The sequence below is a fragment of the Choloepus didactylus genome, chromosome 15 (assembly GCF_015220235.1).
Source record: "Choloepus didactylus isolate mChoDid1 chromosome 15, mChoDid1.pri, whole genome shotgun sequence".
In the NCBI taxonomy this organism is placed as follows: domain Eukaryota; kingdom Metazoa; phylum Chordata; class Mammalia; order Pilosa; family Megalonychidae; genus Choloepus; species Choloepus didactylus.
Window position 1 is genome coordinate 43692425 of NC_051321.1, and position 22686 is coordinate 43715110.

General features: G+C 39.4%; 1 protein-coding gene across 7 annotated transcripts in view; it reads left to right on the plus strand.

Moving 5' to 3' along the window:
* PLCE1 (phospholipase C epsilon 1) overlaps nucleotides 1-22686 on the plus strand; it is a 331768-nt gene that overhangs the window by 232911 nt on the left and 76171 nt on the right. For 6 of the 7 annotated variants that reach the window (XM_037803858.1, XM_037803856.1, XM_037803855.1 and 3 more), the window contains exons 5-7: nucleotides 681-826; nucleotides 5836-6094; nucleotides 7689-7894. In XM_037803858.1, coding sequence (XP_037659786.1) covers nucleotides 681-826; nucleotides 5836-6094; nucleotides 7689-7894 — 611 coding nt within the window. The remainder of the gene's footprint in view (nucleotides 1-680; nucleotides 827-5835; nucleotides 6095-7688; nucleotides 7895-22686) is intronic. The other variant, XM_037803861.1, reaches the window with a different exon arrangement.

The following is a 22686-nucleotide window of genomic DNA, read 5'->3' on the forward strand; positions in this document are numbered from 1 at the left end:
AATTTAAGCCCTGAGCTGGAGAGAACATTAGAGTTCATGTATATACAAGGCATTTAGTGAATGGTTAATAATGCAAACTCTAGAGCAGATGCCCAAGTTCAAATCCAGGCTTTACCACCTATTGCTTGGGGGCCTTAGGCAAGTCCTTTAGGCCCTCTTTCCCTGTTTCCTCATTTAAAAAAAAAAGAGGATAAAAAAAGTCCCTACCTCTTAGAATTGTTAGAGGTAGATGAGTTGATCTATGTAAAGTGCTTAGAACACTGCAGGTACATAGTAAGTGTTATCTAGCTATTTATTGTTCTGATTTGTTCATTTAAGGACCATGTAAGGGATAACGCATTTATAAAAGATAGTTCAAATATGCTTCAATCGAAGTTATCCTTGGGCTTTATTTTCCCATAGTCTCATAGAATTGTGTGGATCAAAATAGATTTTATGAATTACCTTTTCCAGCCTCCTTATTTTAAAGGTGAAGATGATGAGAGGCAGAGAGGTGAAGTGACTTTTCCAGAATCCCCTAGCAAAGCAGTCGTGGAGCCAGGGCTTCATTTCAGGTCTCTTGCTTGGTCCTTTGCTTTCCTAATACCAAATTGATTGTTTAAAAAGCTTTCTTGTGAAAAAAATATTTATGAAGCTTCCAGGACATAGTTTCAGTGGATGCTCCTCTCTGCATTTTCCAGGTGAGCTCCTGGGTGACATGGTTGATCCTCACGGCTGGCTCCATGGAGGAGAAGCGAGAAGTCTTTTCATATTTGGTGCATGTGGCCAAATGCTGCTGGAACATGGGCAATTACAACGCTGTCATGGAGTTCTTGGCAGGCCTCAGGTATGGTCAATGGGGATTATGGTTATCTGGGGGCAGTTTCCTCTTACCAGCTGAATGGCACTGAATTAATTGCCAGGGTAACACATTTTCCCAAACCAGATGATTGGGAAATGTTTTATCCTCTGCTAGCCATACAAGGCTTATGCTAGCCGTACAAGGCTTATCCCTCAGAGGTGCTACAGAGTTCAGCTCCTGTGGGCTATTCATGATCCTAATTGGTTGTGCCTACTCTGATCCCATGCTCATGGCCAAGCTGAGTGAAGTTACCTGGTTGCATAACCCCATGAGCCCTATTACCAACCTCTCTCTTCCCCCTTAATACCCCATAAACCCCACTGTTATCTATCTCTTTTCAGCTCTGCCTTATGAATTGCCTCAGCACTATAAGTCCCCTCCCCCAACTGCCCTTAATAATAGTGTTGGCTAACATAGGTAATAAGAACTCAAAAATGTTAGTTCTTATTATTATTGAACACTTACTATATGGAAAGCACTGGGCTAAGTACTTTGCTTGAGTTATATCTTTTCATTCTATAAATAGTTTTTGAGGAAGGAACTAATGTTATTCCTACATTATATTAAAGAGGAAACTAAAGATAAGAGAAGTTAAGTCATTCACCCAGGGTCACCAGGTATGGCTGGGACATGAACACAGGCAGCCTTGATTTCAGAGCTCATGTTCTTAACCACTGTGATATACTGCCCTTGTACCTTCTCTGTACATCTGATAACAGATAGCCTTTCCATCAGTTCAGTCTCCTGCCTTTTCCCCATTCAGCCTCAGGGACCTCTCTCACAGCTCTGGGAGGCAGTGTGGTGTAGGGGGAAGAGCTAGAGTGGTAGAGTCAGGATAACCAGAAATCAAATCCTGGCTCCCCCACAGTTCCCCCTGGTTGTGTGATCTGGGCAAGTTACTTGACTTTGTTGAACCTCAGTTTCTTTGACTATAAAATGGGACAATAATAAAAAAGTGCCTTCCTCTAGAGTTGCTCTAAGATCTCAGTAAGATGATATAAAGTGTCTAGCACATATGCTTGACATATAGTGAAGCCGCATAAAGAGTAGCTGTTGTTGCTGTTATTGGTGCCTGAGATTCATTTCCCAATAGGGTTCTCACTATAAGTGGATCTTGCTTCATTATCGAGGTTGTTCTTTGATTCTCCAGGTCCCTGCAAATGGAGTGGAGGTTGGGAGAGGAGAGTAAAATTCAAAGAGTTGGAAATTTTTTTTTAACATCCTTAACTAATATTAAACTCAAACAGTCATGTCAGTGGCATTCAGAGTAGTCATAAAAATGCACCAGGCATGGTTCAAAAGAAGGGAAAAGTACCAAAAATACTGGGAGAACAGGAGGTTATTTTCAAGTGGTTTTTCCCTAGGTGATAAATTTTGTACAAAGAATCTGTTACTTTTCTTTTAAGATAAATATAATCAAAATATGATAAAATAGTTCTACATTAATGATTCTTATTCTTCTGTGTTTGGCATTTTGGTGCTAGCTGTTGACTGGGGACCTCACTCCCTCTCCACATGACCATCGCTGGCCTCACAGCATGGTGGCTGGCTTCCCCCAAAGTGAATAAACCAAGAAAGCCAGGCAGAAGCTGCAATGCCTTTTATGTTCTAGCCTCAGAATTCACACTTTGACCCTTCCACCATATTGTATTGGTCACACGAGGCCAGTACTGATTCCTTTGGGTGATGACCAAACAAACACATGACTCCCAGGAGGTGTGCATCATTGGAGACCATCCTGGAGGTTTGACTGCTATATACCAAGTGCTAGAGATTTCAGTCACTACAAAAATGGCCTCAGGATGACCTGGGGAGGCATAGATTGGATTTGACTTTCACACCCAACTTAGTTTGAATGCAAAGTCTGAGAAGGCCATGAGCCAGGTGGTTCTCTCTTAGACAAGGGATGACCTCAAAGCAGCTAGACCTCACCACTGATCCTCACTGTGTGTTTTGTCTTACACCCCAGGCCTGCTACACCCTTGTTTCATGCTCCTATATTTGTCTTAAAATTAAACTGATCTTTACAGGTAGGTGGGCAAAAGTACCAGGTATATGGCTCTTTTGTTGGAACAATATATATATGGGAGATTAAATTGCCAGATATTCTTATGATAGAATGATTGTGGAGGCAAAGTTTGATTGGGACCCTTTTAGGCTTAAAAACCTTTATTTAGATTTCTAGTATCTTAAAAATTTCAGGATAAGTAGAGTTTTTCATTTTGTTTCTTTTCTAAGTAGTTGGATGGGAAGTAGAAGCAATCTTTTTGTTAAATTGCTTTTGTTTTCTATAGACATTTTGCTTACTCAAACTAAATTCTCAGCTGTTTTGAGGAAACAATTAGAAGTACAAAGATTTGCATACAAAGAAATTCATCAGTCATGGTGTCAATTTAAAATAACCTAAATGAGCAACAATAGTAAAATTGTTAAAGAGAATATGATGCATCCATATAATGAGATATTAATTAGCCATCAAAAATTGCATTTATGAAAAAATTTTAGTATCATTTGAAAACAAGTAATGTATAATGAGTTGAGCTATCTGGCAACAAAATTATCTATACTGAATAACCTCGGCAATACGTTTACACCAAGACTGACAGAAATAGAATAAATACTAGAGGGAAATATACCTAAATGTTATTCATAGATGGTAGAATTGTGGATGATTTTTCTATATTTTTGGTATTCTTCAGATTTTCTACAATGAGTATATAGTACCTTTATAATCATAGAAATGAATAAAAGTTTTGAAATAGTTTCAGTTTTCAATCTAACAGAACATAATTTGTCTTTGCTAAGGTTTGTTCTTTACACCCAAGATTACCATTAGTACTCCATTACTCACAGAAAAAGGGATCATTAAATAATGAGAACCATGTCTCATTCATTCATTCACTCTCTTCATTTATTTAAACCTTCACTTCTTTCCCACCAAAAAAGATTCTCACAGCTTCATAAGGAACCTGTTGTAGAATGAGCCAAACTTGGTAGGGTGAAATCCTAAAACAAGTTTATGTTTCTGACCTCACTGTCTGTCAGACCTGCCCTGCTGGCTCTCCCTCCCCCAACCCTGGATTCTACCTTGGGAAATCCTGTCACTTTTCCAGTCATCTTTGTTGTTAGCAGGCAGTCTCATTCTCTTACTTTCATGAATATGAGTGAGCTGTGCAAAAAAGCAGGTTACCTAAGAGTCCATTCAGTGTGTTACCATTTATATAATGTTTAAAAACACACCAATGATTCTGTAAGTTGCTTACTGATACATACACATTAGAAAAGTATAGAGTTGTTAGTGAAAGACAATGTCAAAGTCACAACCGTGATCTGCTTGGTGAGGGAGAGCACATGTGTGCTCATGGAGGAGTCCATGAGGTCCTCAACCATATTACTAACGTTTTATCTTTTAAAGCTGAGAGATTGACGCATGGGTGTTTGTCACATTGTACTTCTCCATGTCTTTTGAATGTCTTATATATTACTTACTGATTTTTTAATCCATTCTGTTCTAAATCAAAACATCAATATCTTATTCAATTTAAAGCTTCTTCCCTTCCCCACATTTTGCAGCCCAACCAGTCTCAAAAACGTGCTGTCTAGTGGAAAGACATGGTCTTTCTTTTCTCTCCCTCTTCCCTCCAACTCAGGGGTCCCTGCAAAAAAAAAAAAAAATGGACAGGAGAGAAGAGAAGAGGAAGAGGAGTAAAAGGAGCAGAAGGTTTTACTTGACTGGGGCAGTTGTAATCTGATGTGGCATGCTTTTGGTGTTTCTTCCTAACTCCTCCCCAGTCCCCTGTCCTGGAGGGATCTCCCCCCCCCCCCCCCCACTGCAACCTGAAGATGCAGTGCCACTCTTGTTGGCCCCTCAGTCCTCAGTCTGTAGCATCTGGTTCTGGAGGTAGTGTTCTCCTGGACTCTCTGCTAGGGTCACCTCGTTTTGGCAGGCAGACATTTCATGGTGGATCAGGTCCAACTGCCTTCCATAGTGTCCACCCCTGTCTCACAGGACACACTCAGCACTTTGCCCCCCACCCCCAAACTCTGCAAATGCAGAACACTCCCACTGGAACCTTCTCTCTTCACTTTGCCATCAGTCAGCTCCAACAGCCTCTCATCTTTAGACTTTCCCAGGCAAGAGTCACACACTTCTCTGTGATCTCCAGACTCTACAGGACACAGGTCAGGCTCTCTGTGGAGCTCCCCGCCTCACTGGGGATAACTTTTCTCCTTCCCACAAATAGCACTCCGGCAACTCTCTCCAAAGAAATACTCACCCCCTCTGTACTCACATCCATTTCCTCTGTGTGAGCTGAGGGAGGGGATAGACTCGAGGCCAAAGCCATTTGGGTACCTTCTTCTGATGGCCTGGCCCCTCTCTTTAGAAGGTGAGGGACAGCTGCAGTTCCAAATAGGAAAAGTCCCATTTAACACCCTGTTACTCAAATAATACTTTAAGATAATGTGTCTCAAACTGACTGGTGGCATAATGTCAAAGCTTGGTTCAGTAAAGCAATTCTAAAAGAAGCTGAAATAACAGGTGTATATATCCCTAAAGGATTGCCCTGATTTAAGGATAATACTTAAAATATCAGGAGCAGTGGAAGGGCCACATTTTCTGCAGGCAATCTTCCATAAACATTTGTATAAACCATATTTCCCACTGTGTTACCCTTTGGGCTGTGGCTGCCAAAAAAACTCAAACCTAAATTCAGTGCCCAGCTTCCATAATTAACTCATCCCATATGCCTGTTTTTGTGTTTATCTGCCCTATTTAATATTAGGTTGCAGTTTAAAAAAGTCATGCTCGTATCATTTTGGGAAGTAGGTGGAGATATGAATCCTAAATATATATCAGAAAATAAAGGAAAAATAAATAAATAAAAGAAACGTAGAATGGAAAAAAAATGAATACGTAGGGAATCTAGGCTGTTAGCTATAAACTTTATTAATTCTCCATCAGTCTAAAAGAAGATGTCATTTATTTGCAATAGGTCAAGGAAGGTTTTAAAAATGTGGCAGTTTATGGACCAGTCTGACATCGAAACCATGAGGAGCCTGAAGGATTATATGGCCCAGCACGAGTCTTCCTGTGAGTACAGGAAGGTGGTGACCCGGGCCCTGCACATCCCCGGCTGCAAGGTGGTTCCCTTCTGTGGGGTGTTCTTAAAGGAGCTCTGTGAAGTTCTTGACGGCGCCTCTAGCCTCATGAAGCTTTGTCCGCAGTACAATTCCCAAGAAGAAACTTTAGAGGTGAGGCCTTTCAAAATCATCATGACCTGAAGTTACTATTAACGCCTGCGTCGTCACATCCTATCTGTACTCACTAAAGCAGGAAGCGATCATTTATTGAATGCTGGGTTATTTGTTGCTATGTTGTTATTGTTTAACAGTTAGGTCCTCAAAAGTTCAGGGAAAAAAAGAATACTAACTAGCACTGTCTTGGGCTCATTTAGTGTGACAATGTACAAGTAGAAAAGGGCATCATCATTTTATAATTTTTTTAAAGGCCAATGGGTTTTTTTCTCTCCTGTGGGGTGGGAATGTATGGAGGTAGGGGTAAAGGAAGTTGGGTGAGCACATGAGGGAAATATTTAGATTTCAAATCAATGGAAGAAAGATAAGGGGGCAATCAGCGCTGCCTCCTTTTTTCCTTTATGGGAGGACACTGGGGAAGCAGGCGCCTGATTGTTAGGGACGAGCTCCAGGCTCCAGGGGGCAGCTGCCTCATCCTCCCAGGCCTGTTGCTGCTTCTTCCTGGCTCCCAGAGTGGAGAAGATGGTGTGAGCTCTGGCTCGAGGCATCAGGCCTTGGAGAGAAGGGGCAATGAGAAACTGGAAGAGGAAGACAAGGAAGCCTTCCCATAAGGTATTTAAAAATGAAAGAAAGGATTAAAATGGGAAGAACTTTGTGGAAAAGAAGCCTCATACCTGGAGGTCCGAAACCCAAGCCTAGGGTCATTCTCACCGTGGTGACAGCACCCACTAGTGACCTTTCTCACACCCACACCCACACACACACACATACTCACCCTTCTTAGTGGGGGTGAGGGGAAGACTGTCCTACAGCTTCCACCTCTTCTGTGTCACACGGGAACAAATGCATGGGCTCGGGGCTGGGGAGATTTGAGAGCCCTAGCGGGTAAAGGCAGCAACACTGGCTTGTCTCTCTGGCTTATGGGCTGATTTGAAAGTGGAAGAAATGGAGGAGAAAGCTTAAAGCAAGCCTCCTGAGGTGTGCCCACACCGTCTCCCTCATGTGTTAGGAAGAAGCAACTCTATGTCCCTTGTCCCAGCTACAGCATTCTGCTTTGCTGGAGAGAAGTATCCTGATCAAGAATAAAGACAATAAGAGCTTAAACACCACCAAGAAGCTTCTGTATGGGTGTAGAATAAACAGGAAATAAAGCAAAACACCACTCTTTCTCCAGTGTTTTCCTTGGGTTTCAGTAGTTGTATCTGATTCCATAGAAGAAGATACTTTTCTTTTGTCATGGCTTTTCTCCGTTCTCACTACAAGGATAAAATAACCCAGCCCTTCCTCTGTAAAGTGGCTAATCTCCCAAGGGAACCTTGAAATAATACTACTTTTTATATTTTAAATCCAAAGTGGAGTGTTGATTCCTAGAGGGACTAAAGTTGTCTTCGTGGAAACAAGAGTGAGTTTTTATCTTTCATGTGGTGAAATGAAAAAATGTTTTTCCTGGAGGTTCTTGTTTTTTCCAATAAAATATGCACAAATGCCGTTATTTATTACTATTATGATTGTGTTTCCCTAGCCCAGTCAGCTATTTCCACATATATTCTATTAAGTTGCAACAGCAAATTCTCCATCCGTTTCTCTGTAGTTTGTAGCAGATTACAATGGACAAGATAATTTCTTACAACGGGTGGGACAGAATGGCTTAAAGAATTCCGAGAAGGAGTCTACTGTCAACAGCATCTTCCAGATCATCAGGAGCTGCAGTCGGAGCCTGGAGCCTGAGGATGAAGACAGTCCCGGTGAAGAGAGCAGCTCTAGGAAAAATTCCTTGAAGGACAAAACCCAATGGCAGTAAGTTTTACATTTTAGAAGGAAGGATTCTCTTTTCTTCTTTTTCATTGTTATTAGTGTTTTTCATTCCTCAGTTCAGTTTCAAGTAGACACTGAATAAAACTCCACCAGCATTTTCATTAAAGCGTGCTTTTTTGTGTTCAAACTTGACCAATTCTGAATAAGCATTAACCTTTTTAATTGGGCAGCTTTGTTTTAAAATTACTGCTCATAATTTAATTTCTTGCCATCTATTAACCCTAAAAAATTAGGACTACTTTACCATTTCTAAAAACTTAGAAAATTAAATTTTAGAATTAAAACCATGTCTTAAGTGTTTCATAGCTTCTCTAACTATGGTTTTCATTAATCACTGGTTGGGGTCGGGGAGCAGATATTAAAATATGTTTAAATCAAATATACTGATTTAGTAGACCTGGGGTGGTACCCAGAAATCAGTATTTTTAGAAGCTCCCTCCTATCCCAGATGAGTGTAAGTCAAGTGGTTCAAGGTCTCCCTTTGAGAATCACTGCTCTGTGAAGGGTATTCGAGTTGGCCCTACTTACAGAAGGCATCTGCGGCTTTGTCATTATTCATTGGTTACAATTGCTGTTCACCAGGGGGGCACTGCAGTCTAGACTGACACACTCACCCACAACCAAATGAAAGATGCAGAAATCAGTGGTCTTAGAGCATGCCTCGCATCTCTTTATTCACAGTAAAGCCAAACCTCAAATGACCAGACAGAACATGTCCCAAGGATAGGAACCCTGTGCCAGTTTGAATGTATTATGTCCCCCCACAAATGCCATTATCTTTGATGTAATCTTGTGTGGGCAGACATATCAGTGTTAATTAGATTGTAATTCTTTGAGTGTTTCCATGGAGATGCACCCTACCCAACTGTGGGTGATGACTCTGATTGGATAATTTCCATGGAGGTGTTGACCCACACATTGGGTGGGTCTGAATTAAATTACTGGCACACTATATAAGATCAGACAGAAGGAGTGAGCTTGCTACAGCCAAGAGAGACACTTGAAGAAAGCACAGGAGCTGCAGATGAGAGACATTTTGAAGACGGCCGTCGAAAGCAGACTCTTGCTCTGGAGAAGCTAAGAGAGGACAAATACCCGAAGTGCAACTAAGAGTGACATTTTTGAGGAACTGCAGCCTAGAGAGGAATGTCCTGGGAGAAAGCCAGTTTGAAACCAGAACTTTGGAGCAGACGCCAGCCGTGTGCCTTCCCACTAACAGGTTTTCCGGACACCATTGGCCATCCTCCAGTGAAGGTACCCAATTGCTGATGTGTTACCTTGGACACTTTATGGCCTTAAGACTGTAACTGTGTAACCAGATAAACCCCTTTTATAAAAGCCAAACCATTTCTGGTGTTTTGCATTCCGGCAGCATTAGCAAATTAGAACAAACCCTTTAGGACCATCCAAAACTAGTAGGTCTACCGAAAGTTTTTATTTATGGTCAGCACTGTTGAGTCATTCGTTGCAGTTGTCTTGGAGTCCTTGTACATGTATTTGTGTTTGTGAGGCGTTGTTTGTTTTGCAAAGCCTTTCTTTGTTGTCTGGGTGTGTCTGTCTACAGTGGGAAGGATAAGAGTGTTTTTAGAAGATAACTTCAAACCATTCTTTGGAGTTATAGAGCTAGATCCTTAGAATCAATTGTGAACCCAGAAATGATCATCTTGTGACTGAATCCGTAATGCTATTATTATGTTTTACCCAAATTCCAGATTTCCCCAAGCTTTGGGCTTTCTTCCACACCTAGCTACTTCCTGGTTCATCTGCCCATGAAAGGTCCAGCTGCCTCAAGATTAGCTGGTACTGCCTGTTCCAGTGGTTCAGTCCGAAGACTCAAATGTCTCATAAGCATTTTCTACCAATTCTTTTCTCTTTTTTTCTTTAAGTTGATCTCAAATCAGAGATCATTTGAAAGTTTCCTCACTCACAGCCCCATTTCAAAGCACTTCAGTTTTAAATGATCCTAGGTGATTGCTGACATTAGTGGCAATCCATAGAGAGAAACCATCTACAAATAAGCACATCTGCCCATAAAGCAAATTACAGGCATTTAAATCCTTAATCTGAAATCTCTCTAAAGATTGATAGATAATTTTATATATATGTAATCTACCTCTTTCCATGAAGAATTTTGTAGATGCCTATATGAATAAATATAAAGAATTGAGGATACTAAGAAAAAGGGGAAATAAGGATGGGAAAAAATAAAATATACATAAATGTATACTATACAGTCCTGCACAGTGATTAAATTTTGTTCTGAGTTTCTTAATGGCCAAAGGAGGGATACAAGGTTAATGCACGTAAGTCAGTAATGTTTCTATATGCTAGAAATGAACAAACTGAAGAGACACTCAAGAAAAAGATACCATTTTCAATAGCAACTAAAAAAATCAAGTACCTAGGAATAAACGTAACCAAAGATGTAAAAGACCTATACAAAGAAAACTACATAACTCTACTAAAAGAAATAGAAGGGGACCTTAAAAGATGGAAAAATATTCCATGTTCATGGATAGGAAGGCTAAATGTCATTAAGATGTCAATTCTACCCAAACTCATCTACAGATTCAATGCAATCCCAATCAAAATTCCAACAACCTACTTTGCAGACTTGGAAAAGCTAGTTATCAAATTTATTTGGAAAGGGAAGATGCCTCGAATTGCTAAAGACACTCTAAAAAAGAAAAACGAAGTGGGAGGACTTACACTCCCTGACTTTGAAGCTTATTATAAAGCCACAGTTGCCAAAACAGCATGGTACTGGCACAAAGATAGACATATAGATCAATGGAATCGAATTGAGAATTCAGAGATAGACCCTCACATCTATGGCCGACTGATCTTTGATAAGGCCCCCAAAGTCACTGAACTGAGTCATAATGGTCTTTTCAACAAATGGGGCTGGGAGAGTTGGATATCCATATCCAAAAGAATGAAAGAGGACCCCTACCTCACCCCCCACACAAAAATTAACTCAAAATGGACCAAAGATCTCAATATAAAAGAAAGTACCATAAAACTCCTAGAAGATAATGTAGGAAAACATCTTCAAGACCTTGTATTAGGCGGCCACTTCCTAGACTTTACACCCAAAGCACAAGCAACAAAAGAGAAAATAGATAAATGGGAACTCCTCAAGCTTAGAAGTTTCTGCACCTCAAAGGAATTTCTCAAAAAGGTAAAGAGGCAGCCAACTCAATGGGAAAAAATTTTTGGAAACCATGTATCTGACAAAAGACTGATATCTTGCATATATAAAGAAATCCTACAACTCAATGACAATAGTACAGACAGCCCAATTATAAAATGGGCAAAAGATATGAAAAGACAGTTCTCTGAAGAGGAAATACAAATGGCCAAGAAACACATGAAAAAATGTTCAGCTTCACTAGCTATTAGAGAAATGCAAATTAAGACCACAATGAGATACCATCTCACACCGATTAGAATGGCTGCCATTAAACAAACAGGAAACTACAAATGCTGGAGGGGATGCGGAGAAATTGGAACTCTTATTCATTGTTGGTGGGACTGTATAATGGTTCAGCCAATCTGGAAGTCAGTCTGGCAGTTCCTTAGAAAACTAGATATAGAGTTACCATTCGATCCAGCGATTGCACTTCTCGGTATATACCCGGAAGGTCGGAAAGCAGTGACACGAACAGATATCTGCACGCCAATGTTCATAGCAGCATTATTCACAATTGCCAAGAGATGGAAACAACCCAAATGTCCTTCAACAGATGAGTGGATAAATAAAATGTGGTATATACACACGATGGAATACTACACGGCAGTAAGAAGGAACGATCTCGTGAAACATATGACAACATGGGTGAACCTTGAAGACATAATGCTGAGCGAAATAAGCCAGGCACAAAAAGAGAAATATTATATGCTACCACTAATGTGAACTTTGAAAAATGTAAAACAAATGGTTTATAATGTAGAATGTAGGGGAACTAGCAATAGAGAGCAATTAAGGAAGGGGGAACAATAATCCAAGAAGAACAGATAAGCTATTTAACGTTCTGGGGATGCCCAGGAATGACTATGGTCTGTTAATTTCTGATGGATATAGTAGGAACAAGTTCACAGAAATGTTGTTATATTATGTAACTTTCTTGGGGTAAAGTAGGAACATGTTGGAAGTTAAGCAGTTATCTTAGGTTAGTTGTCTTTTTGTTACTCCCTTGTTATGGTCTCTTTTAAATGTTCTTTTATTGTATGTTTGTTTTCTTTTTAACTTTTTTTTCATACAGTTGATTTAAAAAAGAAGGGAAAGTTAAAAAAAAAGAAAAACAAGGAAAAAAAAAAGATGTAGTGCCCCCTTGAGGAGCCTGTGGAGAATGCAGTGGTATTCGCCTACCCCACCTCCATGGTTGCTAACATGACCACAGACATAGGGGACTGGTGGTTTGATGGGTTGAGCCCTCTACCACAGGTTTTACCCTTGGGAAGACGGTTGCTGCAAAGGAGAGGCTAGGCCTCCCTATGGTTGTGCCTAAGAGCCTCCTCCCGAATGCCTCTTTGTTGCTCAGATGTGGCCCTGTCTCTCTAGCTAAGCCAACTTGAAAGGTGAAATCACTGCCCTCCCCCCTACGTGGGATCAGACACCCAGGGGAGTGAATCTCCCTGGCAACGTGGAATATGACTTCCGGGGAGGAATGTAGACCTGGCATCGTTGGACGGAGAACATCTTGACCAAAAGGGGGATGTGAAAGGAAATGAAATAAGCTTCAGTGGCAGAGAGAATCCAAAAGGAGCCGAGAGGTCACTCTGGTGGGCACTCTTACGCACACTTTAGACAACCCTTTTTAGGTTCTAAAGAATCGGGGTAGCTGGTGGTGGATACCTGAAACTATCAAACTACAACCCAGAACCCATGAATCTTGAAGACAGTTGTATAAAAATGTAGCTTATGAGGGGTGACAATGGGATTGGGAAAGCCATAAGGACCACACTCCACTTTGTCTAGTCTATGGATGGATGAGTAGAAAAATAGGGGAAGGAAACAAACAGACAAAGGTACCCAGTGTTCTTTTTTACTTCAATTGCTCTTTTTCACTCTAATTATTATTCTTGTTATTTTTGTGTGTGTGCTAATGAAGGTGTCAGCGATTGATTTGGGTGATGAATGTACCACTATGTAATGGTACTGTGAACAATCGAAAGTACGATTTGTTTTGTATGACTGCGTGGTATGTGAATATATCTCAATAAAATGAAGATTAAAAAAAAAAAAAAAGTTAAAAAAAAAAAAAATGGCCAAAGGAAAGAGTGACTCACAATTAATTACAAGCTTTCATAGTACTTATAAGAAAAATCAACCTGATTTTCAGGAGAAGCACATCTTTTCCTAACCTCACTGTTATTCCTTCCTTAGCTCTACCATAAAGTATACATCATCCCTAAGTAGATCAAATAATGAATTTCATATAATTCTTTTTTATAAGAATCTTCATTTGGGATTGTGTGTATGTGTATGTGTGTTTTATTTAAAGATGTCAGTCTTTCTAAAATACTGTTAGGAATGTGACCTTTGATTGAGTCTCAGAGACCTAGACTTTGAGCTTTCCTTCTACCATCCTTTCCTCTCCCCTGCTATTCCTTCAAGTGCTAAATTTCTTGCATCTCATTACCTCTCTTGAAATTTTTTTTTCCAATTTTCTGCTTGTTCCCTTGTTCTCTTCCTAATCATTTTCTCACCTACATCTTAAGAACATTTCTCTCTTACTTCCCACCTTCTGGACCCTGCTGAAAACACTCTTTGAGGGGAAAAAACCAAAAATGCAAATATTTCTTTTTCACAACCTGTGAAATCATATTGAAATCCTCACATTGAAACAGCAGAAACCTATGGACCTAAAGTACCAGTAATAGTTTCCTTATCCCAGAGTGATTGCTCCTCTGAAAAATACATCTGAACATACAAGATGGGGTGTGTGTAGGGGTGGGTAATAAAATTCATGGAAACTGGATCAGCAAGCACTATTTTCAGAACAATCTTCCAGAACTTGATCCAGAGCCCCACAGTAAAATGCCTAGCACAAAGTTATGTGTTTCAAAGGGATTTCCAGATCTGCGTCCCATAGTAGCCATGCTTTGCTGATTTACCTGAAGCAGAGACTCTACACACAACAAACTCCAGTCCTTGTTCATATGGGAACCACCAACCCTCTGAAAATTATAGCCAAAAAAGAAGGAACTGTCTTACCCAGGTTTAGAATTCTTTCAAAAACCTCTTGGCTGCTCCTGCCAGAAACCCACTAGAAGCACTCACAAAAAGCACAGAAAAATGATCATAAAAACTTCAAAACCTCAGCAGGAGAGCAATAGGGCATAGGTTGAGAGAATCTCAAAATGTCAGTGGGAATCTTAAGGTAAGCTGCCTTACAAGTGAAGTGGGGCCTGTAGAGGTCAAGTCGCTTGCCATGAACAGCTGAGCAGGGTGGGAGCCTGACCGTTCATCGTGTCTTAGGGCGGGATCCTTTCTCCTGCAGTGTTTAAAGCATTTATTTCCACTGCAGAGCAGCTGACCCTCAGCTTTTGTTTATTTCTATTTCTTGTAGATTAGGAACACATGAAGCCTAATAACATTCCAATTACATTTCCTAAGTCCTATAAAGTTTGTGAACAATGACTTTTATTTACCAGCATGTAGAATATATAGGATATGCCATGGAAGCCTAAGAGTAGCATGTGGTTCTATTGTGGGAAAATGGAAATTAAGAATATTGAGGTATGTAAAGTGAATGGATATAGAAAATGTGGTATATACATACAGTGGAGTATTGTTCAGCTATAAAAAGAAGTTCTGATCTATGCTGCAACATTGCATAGGCTAGGTGAAAGAATCCAGACACGAAAGATCACAAATTGTATGATTCCATTTATATGAAATATCCAAAAAAGGTAAATCCATAGAGACATAACACAGATGGATGTTTGCTAGGGGCAAGGGGGGAATGGGAAGTAACTACTTAAAGGATGTGGGGCTTTCTTTGGGGGAGATGAAAATATTTTGGAACTAGATCAAGATAGTGGTTGTACCACATTGTGAAAATACTAAATGCTACTGAACTGTTCACTTTTAAATGGTTAATTTTATGTTATGTGAATTTCACCTAATTAAGAAAAAAATCTTTAAGAATACTTAAGTGTGTGGAAAAGCATGTTGGGTTATATATTATATAAATCAAATTTTTCATTATTATTATTTTCATCATTTTCAGTATTGTTGGCTCTCTTTAGGGTGCTGCAGCTAAAGGATTTGTACATTTGAAGAAATTGAGTCTAAGCAGATAATGAGTTCAGACAGAGCCTTAGAATAAAGGCTGCATGAGCAATTAAGAGCTCATATCTTGCAGTCACATTGCCTGGGACTGAATCTTGGCATCACCACTTTACTATCTGTGTCATCTGGGTAGCAAATTTTATCTTATTAAGCCTCAGTTTCATCATCTGTAAAGAGGGGATGACAATATTTCATAGGGTTGTTGTAAGGATTATGTGAGACGCTGCATGCAAAATAAGCAAAATGCCCAGCACGTTGTAAGCATCATGTAACAGTAGCCATCACACCCTACATGTGCCAAGATGAGGCATCTTGGGGTTCACGCGCTTAGACGCAGACAGTACAAGCTCATAAGGAAAGAAAATAAGAAAACTAAGAATAAGAAAATAGAGTATTTGAGAAAATAAAATAATTGCCAGGATTTACCCCCCCCCCACACGACACATACACATGAACACAAAAAATAATAGAATGATGGGAAATCATTCAGTTATTCTCAACAGAGAATGGTGCAAACAAGTCCCAATCTAACACCCACCTAGTAACAACCTCCATGTCCAGCTGACTACTTCAAACCAACACAGACCTCAACATGGCCTCCCTTCCCAGCTTTGCTGGGGACACCTGGGACCCTCTGTTTTTCTCTCTTCCTATCTCCTTAGCAATATCCGAGACCCAATTCTGTTTCTGTGATCTGTAACAAAGAAAGTCATTTTCCCATTATCTGAGCCACATTCAATTTAGGCTTGTTTTTCATTTGATGATTCATGTTCAAATAATCATGTTAAATTGTTTCTGGAATCCCAACTTGAAACTTGGACACCATTTTTCCAGAGAAGCAATATTTGTATGGATGGCTTAACAGTCTACTTTTAAACAAATGTTGCCCTAAATAGTTCACATGTATTAATCTAATCAATCCTTACAACAATTCCATTTTATTCAGGATCTCACAGCTAGCAGGACCAGGATTTAAACTAAAGAAGGCTAGTTCTAAAATCCACACATGGGCACCCAAGATATAATTTAGAGACTCCCAGTAGCTGAGAAAGGTTCTAGGTTAATTAAAAGCAAGAATTTGCCAGAAACAAGTTTAAAATACTACATTTTATTATAGGGAGCAGTTGCAGCAAGTCCTTTTGGAAAAGTATACGTTTTCTTCTGTCAAAAAGATTAAGTTTAGGTTAAATTTATTACTTAATGATTCATATTCAGGTAATCATATTAAATTTGTAGAAAGAAAAGAACTATTATAAAGAAAATGTATAACCAGGTTGATAAATATCCCATTTGCCATCTAATATAAGATTCTTGTCAGAGAACATTGGAGAAGTATTTATTTGTCTAACTTATGGTTTCTAACTCATGGATGCCACAGAACCTCTTCAGGGATAGGATGAAAAACTTCCTTCTATTTTCACTCCTTGTTTTTCTCCTTAAAGAATATGACCTAAGTTTAACAAGATCGTTTCTTCATTGCTAAAGCACATCTTTAATCTTTGGTCCTAAGTAACTCTTAAAGTTCTTCCTTATTCCTTCTTTTATATCCACAGAAACTTGTCTCCCAAGAGAATCAGGCACATTAAGTGCATAAAATTCACTGTATTATCTAAGAGACAAAAACTACTAGTTTCCTAGTTGAAATGAATTTATTTCATTACAAGCAATCGTCATTCATTACAAGCAATTGTTTATTTTGGATATTAGTCCCTGGAAGAATGCTTTTTAAAGGAATTATTAACATCTGGTATTAGTTCTTCTTGTGCTGTAAAATAGAAACTGACACCAAGAAGACAGTACCCCTCTCTCCCAGCTTACATCATCTCTGGGCAGCAGAGCCTTATAATTTTTATTTCCAGACACTCTTTTTAATAATTCCTGCAGTTTTGTTTTTTTTTTTTTTTTTTACTGGAAAATACTTGGTTTAGCTCAGAACTCAAATTAAATGGAATATGGGAAACACCATTTCTCTTACTGAATTAAAATCTGATTTTCTTTGTCCAAATTAACTTGTTATACTCCATGGGTAGCAGGGCTCACTAACTGAATCCCTTTTGCTCTTTAGAGAAAAAAAAGTGTGCATAGGGAACATGGGGACGGTCCAGAGAAAGACAAAAAAAGAAGAAAAAAAAAAAGATTAAATGGGCTTGGAAATGGCCCCTGGAGAAAAACCCTCTGTAGGAATAGCCTGGAGAAGAAGTGGGGTGGAGAGATATGAAACCTGTCTTTCTGAATTTCACTTTATTAGTGAATTTTACTGATCCAGACAGTGTGCTGAGTATTTTACATGCATTTTCTTATTTGATCTTCACCATGACTCTATGAGATAGGCATTATCGCTTTGCTGTTTATCAGATAAATAAATTGAGGTTTAGTGACTAAGGTCACATAGCAAACAGATGGTAGAGCTGAAATTAAACCCATGTTCCAGAGGTCATGTTCTTAACCACCATGCCGTATGTGTGTGTGTGTGTTTGTGTGTTTGTGTGTGTGTGTATAAAGCAATTGTGTAAGAGAACATAAATTTTGGGTTTCCTTTGTTACTGAGAAGAATTTAAGAGGAATAGGGTAAGTTAGACAAAAAGATTGTCTTTTCTTTTTTCATTTTTTATTAAAAAGTGCATAACAACATTGCCAATGCCAACACTAAATTACATACTAGAAAATGGTTAAAATGAGAAATTTTATGTTGTACAAATATTACCATGATAAAAATTTTAAACATAGAAAAGTGCACCGAATATAATGTATTTGCACCTAGCACTCAGATCTTGGTTTTTAATACCATTCTTCCATAAAGGAACCAGGGCTGCTTGTAGAAATGGCTGATTCTAGGACTGGTTAAAAATAGAATCTGCAGTATCTTTTTTCTTTCTATTTTGCATTGATTGTATTTTTTCTCCAATACCATCCCATTTTCAACACCTTACAAAGTTCACATTCATTTGTTCTCCCTCATGTAATAACATTCTTATATTTGTATGTTTAATGACAATCATTGACCACTCTAGGTTTCACTAAGTTGTACAGTCTCAGTCTTTATCTTCTATCTTTCCTTCTGGTGTCAAAGATACCCCTAACTTTCCTCTTTCAGCTGTACTCACAGTCATTGAATAAGTTCAGTGTACTTACAATATTGTGCCATAATCACATAGTATTGTGGTATCCTTTTCTGGATCTGTACAGTCAATCCTCTTGAACATTCTATACTCCTTCAGCATCAAATGCCAGCTCTCTTACTTCTTTCTATCTTCTGATAACCTATGTTCTCAACTCTCACATTTTGCTTATCAATGTTAGTACATATTAGTGAGACCATACAGTACCCATCCTTTTGTTTCTGGCTAATTTCACTCAACATAATGTCTACTGTCTACCATTTTGTCTTTTGGATTTTATATGTCATATCTTATTTTATTTTTATTTTTTCCTCTCTCTCTGTTTTTACCCTTACTGATAGTCTTCATTTCTACACTCTTCTTCAAACCTCTCTCTCCTGTCTTTTCCTATCTGCCTGTAGTTCTCCCTTTAGTATTTCTTGTAGATCAGGTCACTTGTTCACAAACTCTCTGTGTCTGCTTTTCTGCAAATATATTAAACTCTCCCTCATTTTTTTCTTTTCAGTTGATTTTTTCTTTTATTTTCTTTTTTTTTAAATTAAATTCAGTTTTTTTGAGATTTATTCACATACCATACAATCATCCATGGTGTATAATCAATTGTTCATAGTACCATCATATAGTTGTGCATTTATTACCCCAATCTATTTTTTTTTAACATTTTCCTTGTACCATAAAAAGTAAAAACAAGAATAAAAAGTAAAACTAAAAAAAAGAACACCCAAATCATCCACCTACTCCCACCCTATTTTTCATTTAGTTTTTGTCCCCATTTTTCTACTCATCCATCCATACACTGGTTAAAGGGAGTGCAAGCCACAAGGTTTTCACAATCACACTGTCACCCCTTGTAAGCTACATTGTTATACAGTTGTCTAAGAGGCAAGGCTACTGGGTTGGTGTTTGATAGTTTCAGGTATTTACTTCTAGCTGTTCTAATACATTAAACCCTAAAAAGCGTTATCTATATAGTGCATAAGATTGTCCACCAGAGTGACCTCTCAACTCCATTTGAAATCTCCCAGTCAGTGAAGCTTTATTTCATTTCACATCCCCCTTTTGTTCAAGAAGACGTTCTCAATCCCATGATGCTGGGTCCAGGTTGCATTTTAAAATGGTGTTTTCCAAAGTGTTGCTCTTGGGGCGTTTTGTCTCCTCTTAGCTGCAGCTACTCTTCAAAATGTCAATCTCAGTTGCTCTCCAAGATGTCACTCACAGCTGCTCTGAGGTCCTTCTGTCTGTAAATTCCTTTATAAGACTCCAGTGATCCAATTAACACCCATCCCAAATGGGGGGGGTAGCACCTCCGTGGAAGTTATTCACTCACAGTTGATTGAGTCACTTCTCCATAGAAGCAATCAAAGAATACCAATCTAATCAACACTAATACATCTGCCCCCACAAGATTGCATCAAAAAATATGGCTTTTGGTGGGACATAATATATCCAAACTAGCACATCTGTCCTCTAGTTCACTGATCCTTTCTTCTGCCTCTCCAAGTCTGCTGTTGTATGTCTCCTTGTGTTTCTCATCTCTTCTGTTGTGCCTTTCATTCCCATAAGTTCTGCCATTTGTTTTTTCAAGCTTACGAATTCCTCCTTATTGTCACCTAGTGTCTTCTTTATATCATCATCTCTTTTGTCACATTTTCTTTCAACTTGTTGATTTGATTTAGAAGATTTGTTTGAACATCTTTAATTAGTTGTTTCAACTCTTGAATCTCAGTTGAGGTGTTAGTTTGTTCCTTTGACTGGACTATATCTTCATGTTTCCTGGTGTGGCTCATGATTTTTTGCTGCCTAGGCATCTGATTTTCTTCATTAGTTTATTCGGGAGGTTGTTTTCTCTCTTTTGCCTAGGGTTTTCTTGTTGGTTGCCTTTGATCTCTATCTTTGCTTTGTTTCTCTCACAGTTGTCTGATTGGCTCTTCCCCCGTGTTCTCCCCAAAATCAGGCACCTACTGTGGCCTGCCACAGGGATGGGAGGTAGGCACTGAGCATCCCAGCAAGTTCACTGTGTGTGGTAATACAAATCTGCTGACTTCCAGTGGTGCTCTGTTTTCTGCTGGCCAACAAGACCTGGGTTTGTTTTAGAGCCCTGCTTTAGCAGTTGGGTCTTCCATATTTTTCAGCCAAAACAGGACTGGGTTTCCATAAAGGGCATGTAGACCCACTCCTGTGGTGCAAAGAAAGGGTCTGGAGCATCTGTTTTAAAGTGTTTCAATCCCCTTGCACCTTCTGGACTGTCCAGCTGATGATGCTGTTCAGTAACTTAATCATCTTCAGAAGCTGCTTTGCCTCCAAGCACAGGCTGCGTCCACACAAGTGAGCTGAAGTTGCTGGATTCCTGTGTCCTCACTTTGCCAGCCAAAATCTGGCTTGATGTGGGGCTCCACCTGTGGCAAAGTACTCGCTCAGCTGACCCAGTATTCCAGCTGTCCCCAAGACAAGGAAACAGCCGTCGGCTGCTGCTTCCCAGAAGGGCAGGGCACGGGCTTTCAGACCCAGGGCTGGAAATACAGTCTCTGTCCATGTTTTCTCAGTCTGTTTGTCCCTCACTGGCCTAGACCTTGAAATATCCTCCCCTGTCCCCCAGGTCTTCAAACGGTAGGGGTATGTCTCACTACAGTGAGAGATTTTATAGTTTGTGTCCTTGTGGGAAGGGTCTGGTCTGCTAATTCTGTGCCTTTCCCACACTGAGACTGAGTGAGGGGGAGGGGAGAGGACTGGCTGGTCCGGAATTGGGGATTCCTACCTGATATTTCTTCTCTTCTATTCGGCATTTGCAGGGTCATTCTCCAGTCTATATATCCTCCTCCAGAGTTTCAAACAACTCAGAATTGTCCTTTTTTTCATTGAATCTCTGGAGAGAAGTTTTCAGTAGCTGTTTCTGTCGCCATGTTGATTGAATTTTATGGTATTAGTGTTCTTTATTTCTTTACCACAAATATACAGTCCTAAACAATATAGTTTAGTTTTGCCTGATTTTGAAGCCCACTTAAGTATAATCAGCAGTGTGTATTCTTGTGTGTCTTGCTTCTTTCACTCAACATTATGTTAATAAGATTTGTCTTTGGTGTTGTATGTAGCTAGCTATTGCTTGTTCATTTTCGTTGCTGTACAGAATTACATTGTATGAATACACCAACATTTATGTTTATATTTTATTAATGCTGGACATTTGGATTGTATCCAGGTTGGCACTCTGAAAAGGATTTTCTCACCATCACATCTGTGAGACACCAAATTTGATGTCCTCTTATAGGCTTTTTTTTTTTTTTTTTTTTTTTTTTTGGAGAACATCTATGTGAGGCAAGGAGGGAAAACTCTGGTGTTTGAAAGCAGAGTGGGAGACACTTTGGTCAGGGACCACGATCTAAACTGAGGAGAGTCCAAAAAGCCCAGGGCTGCTGCCCCTGCCTTGCTGAGAGACAGTAGGCTGCCCGAGAGCCTCAAGACTGTCTAAGCGAACATTCCTTCCCAGAGACATATGGACCAGCCTACGAACCAGTACCTTCTCAGTTTTATCTACCTCATTGCTAGTAATGTCTGTGGACTGCACGGCAGAAACCTTGATCTTGCTAACAACTCCCCAACTTGTGTCAAAAAGAGTGAGTCTCTCTTGGGCACGTTCCTGTCAAGGTGGCCAGATAGAAAGGAGACAATAAGGTCTTGCCTACCTTTCCCCCAGGATTTCCTGGCCCTGGTAATCCCTGACTCAGGAAAGGGAACTTACTTACTAAGTTTTCCAAGCAGACATGTCCTTTCATGTGCTTGTGCACACACATGCGCCCATGGCACACACAGTGACAATCTAAGGTCAAGTCAAGGTGAAGTGTCCTCAATAATCTGGCCACTAATGACCATATGTCACAATGACTGTCTTTAATTGAATTTTATTCTTAATGGACGCACTTCTAAGGCCAGCCTTTTAAGTCTTATTTTTGCCTATTTCAGTCTCGACATGTTTAGCTCATGACTTGTGTGTAATTTAACTAGAAGACAAAAGAGTGTAGTGATGAAGATCACAAGCCCTAGTGTCAGACCAAAATCCTGCCTGGGCTAGGCCTCTTCTGAGTTGGGTAACCTTGAGCAAGTTACTTTTTCTTTCTGAACTTCGGTTTCCTCTTAAGTGGAAAAAGAATAAACTTCACAGGTAGGTTGGACTAAGTGTAAAAATGTATATAAAGTATTTAACTTAGTACCTGATACAAGAGGAAAAACTAATATATGATGAAGGTTGCTGTTGATAATAAAACTGTGATAACTGATCTAGTTGTTCCTTTCCTTATTCTTATGGTTTTAAAATACAGTTGCAAAAAATTGCTCTCTGATTTTCAGCATTTTATATTTCC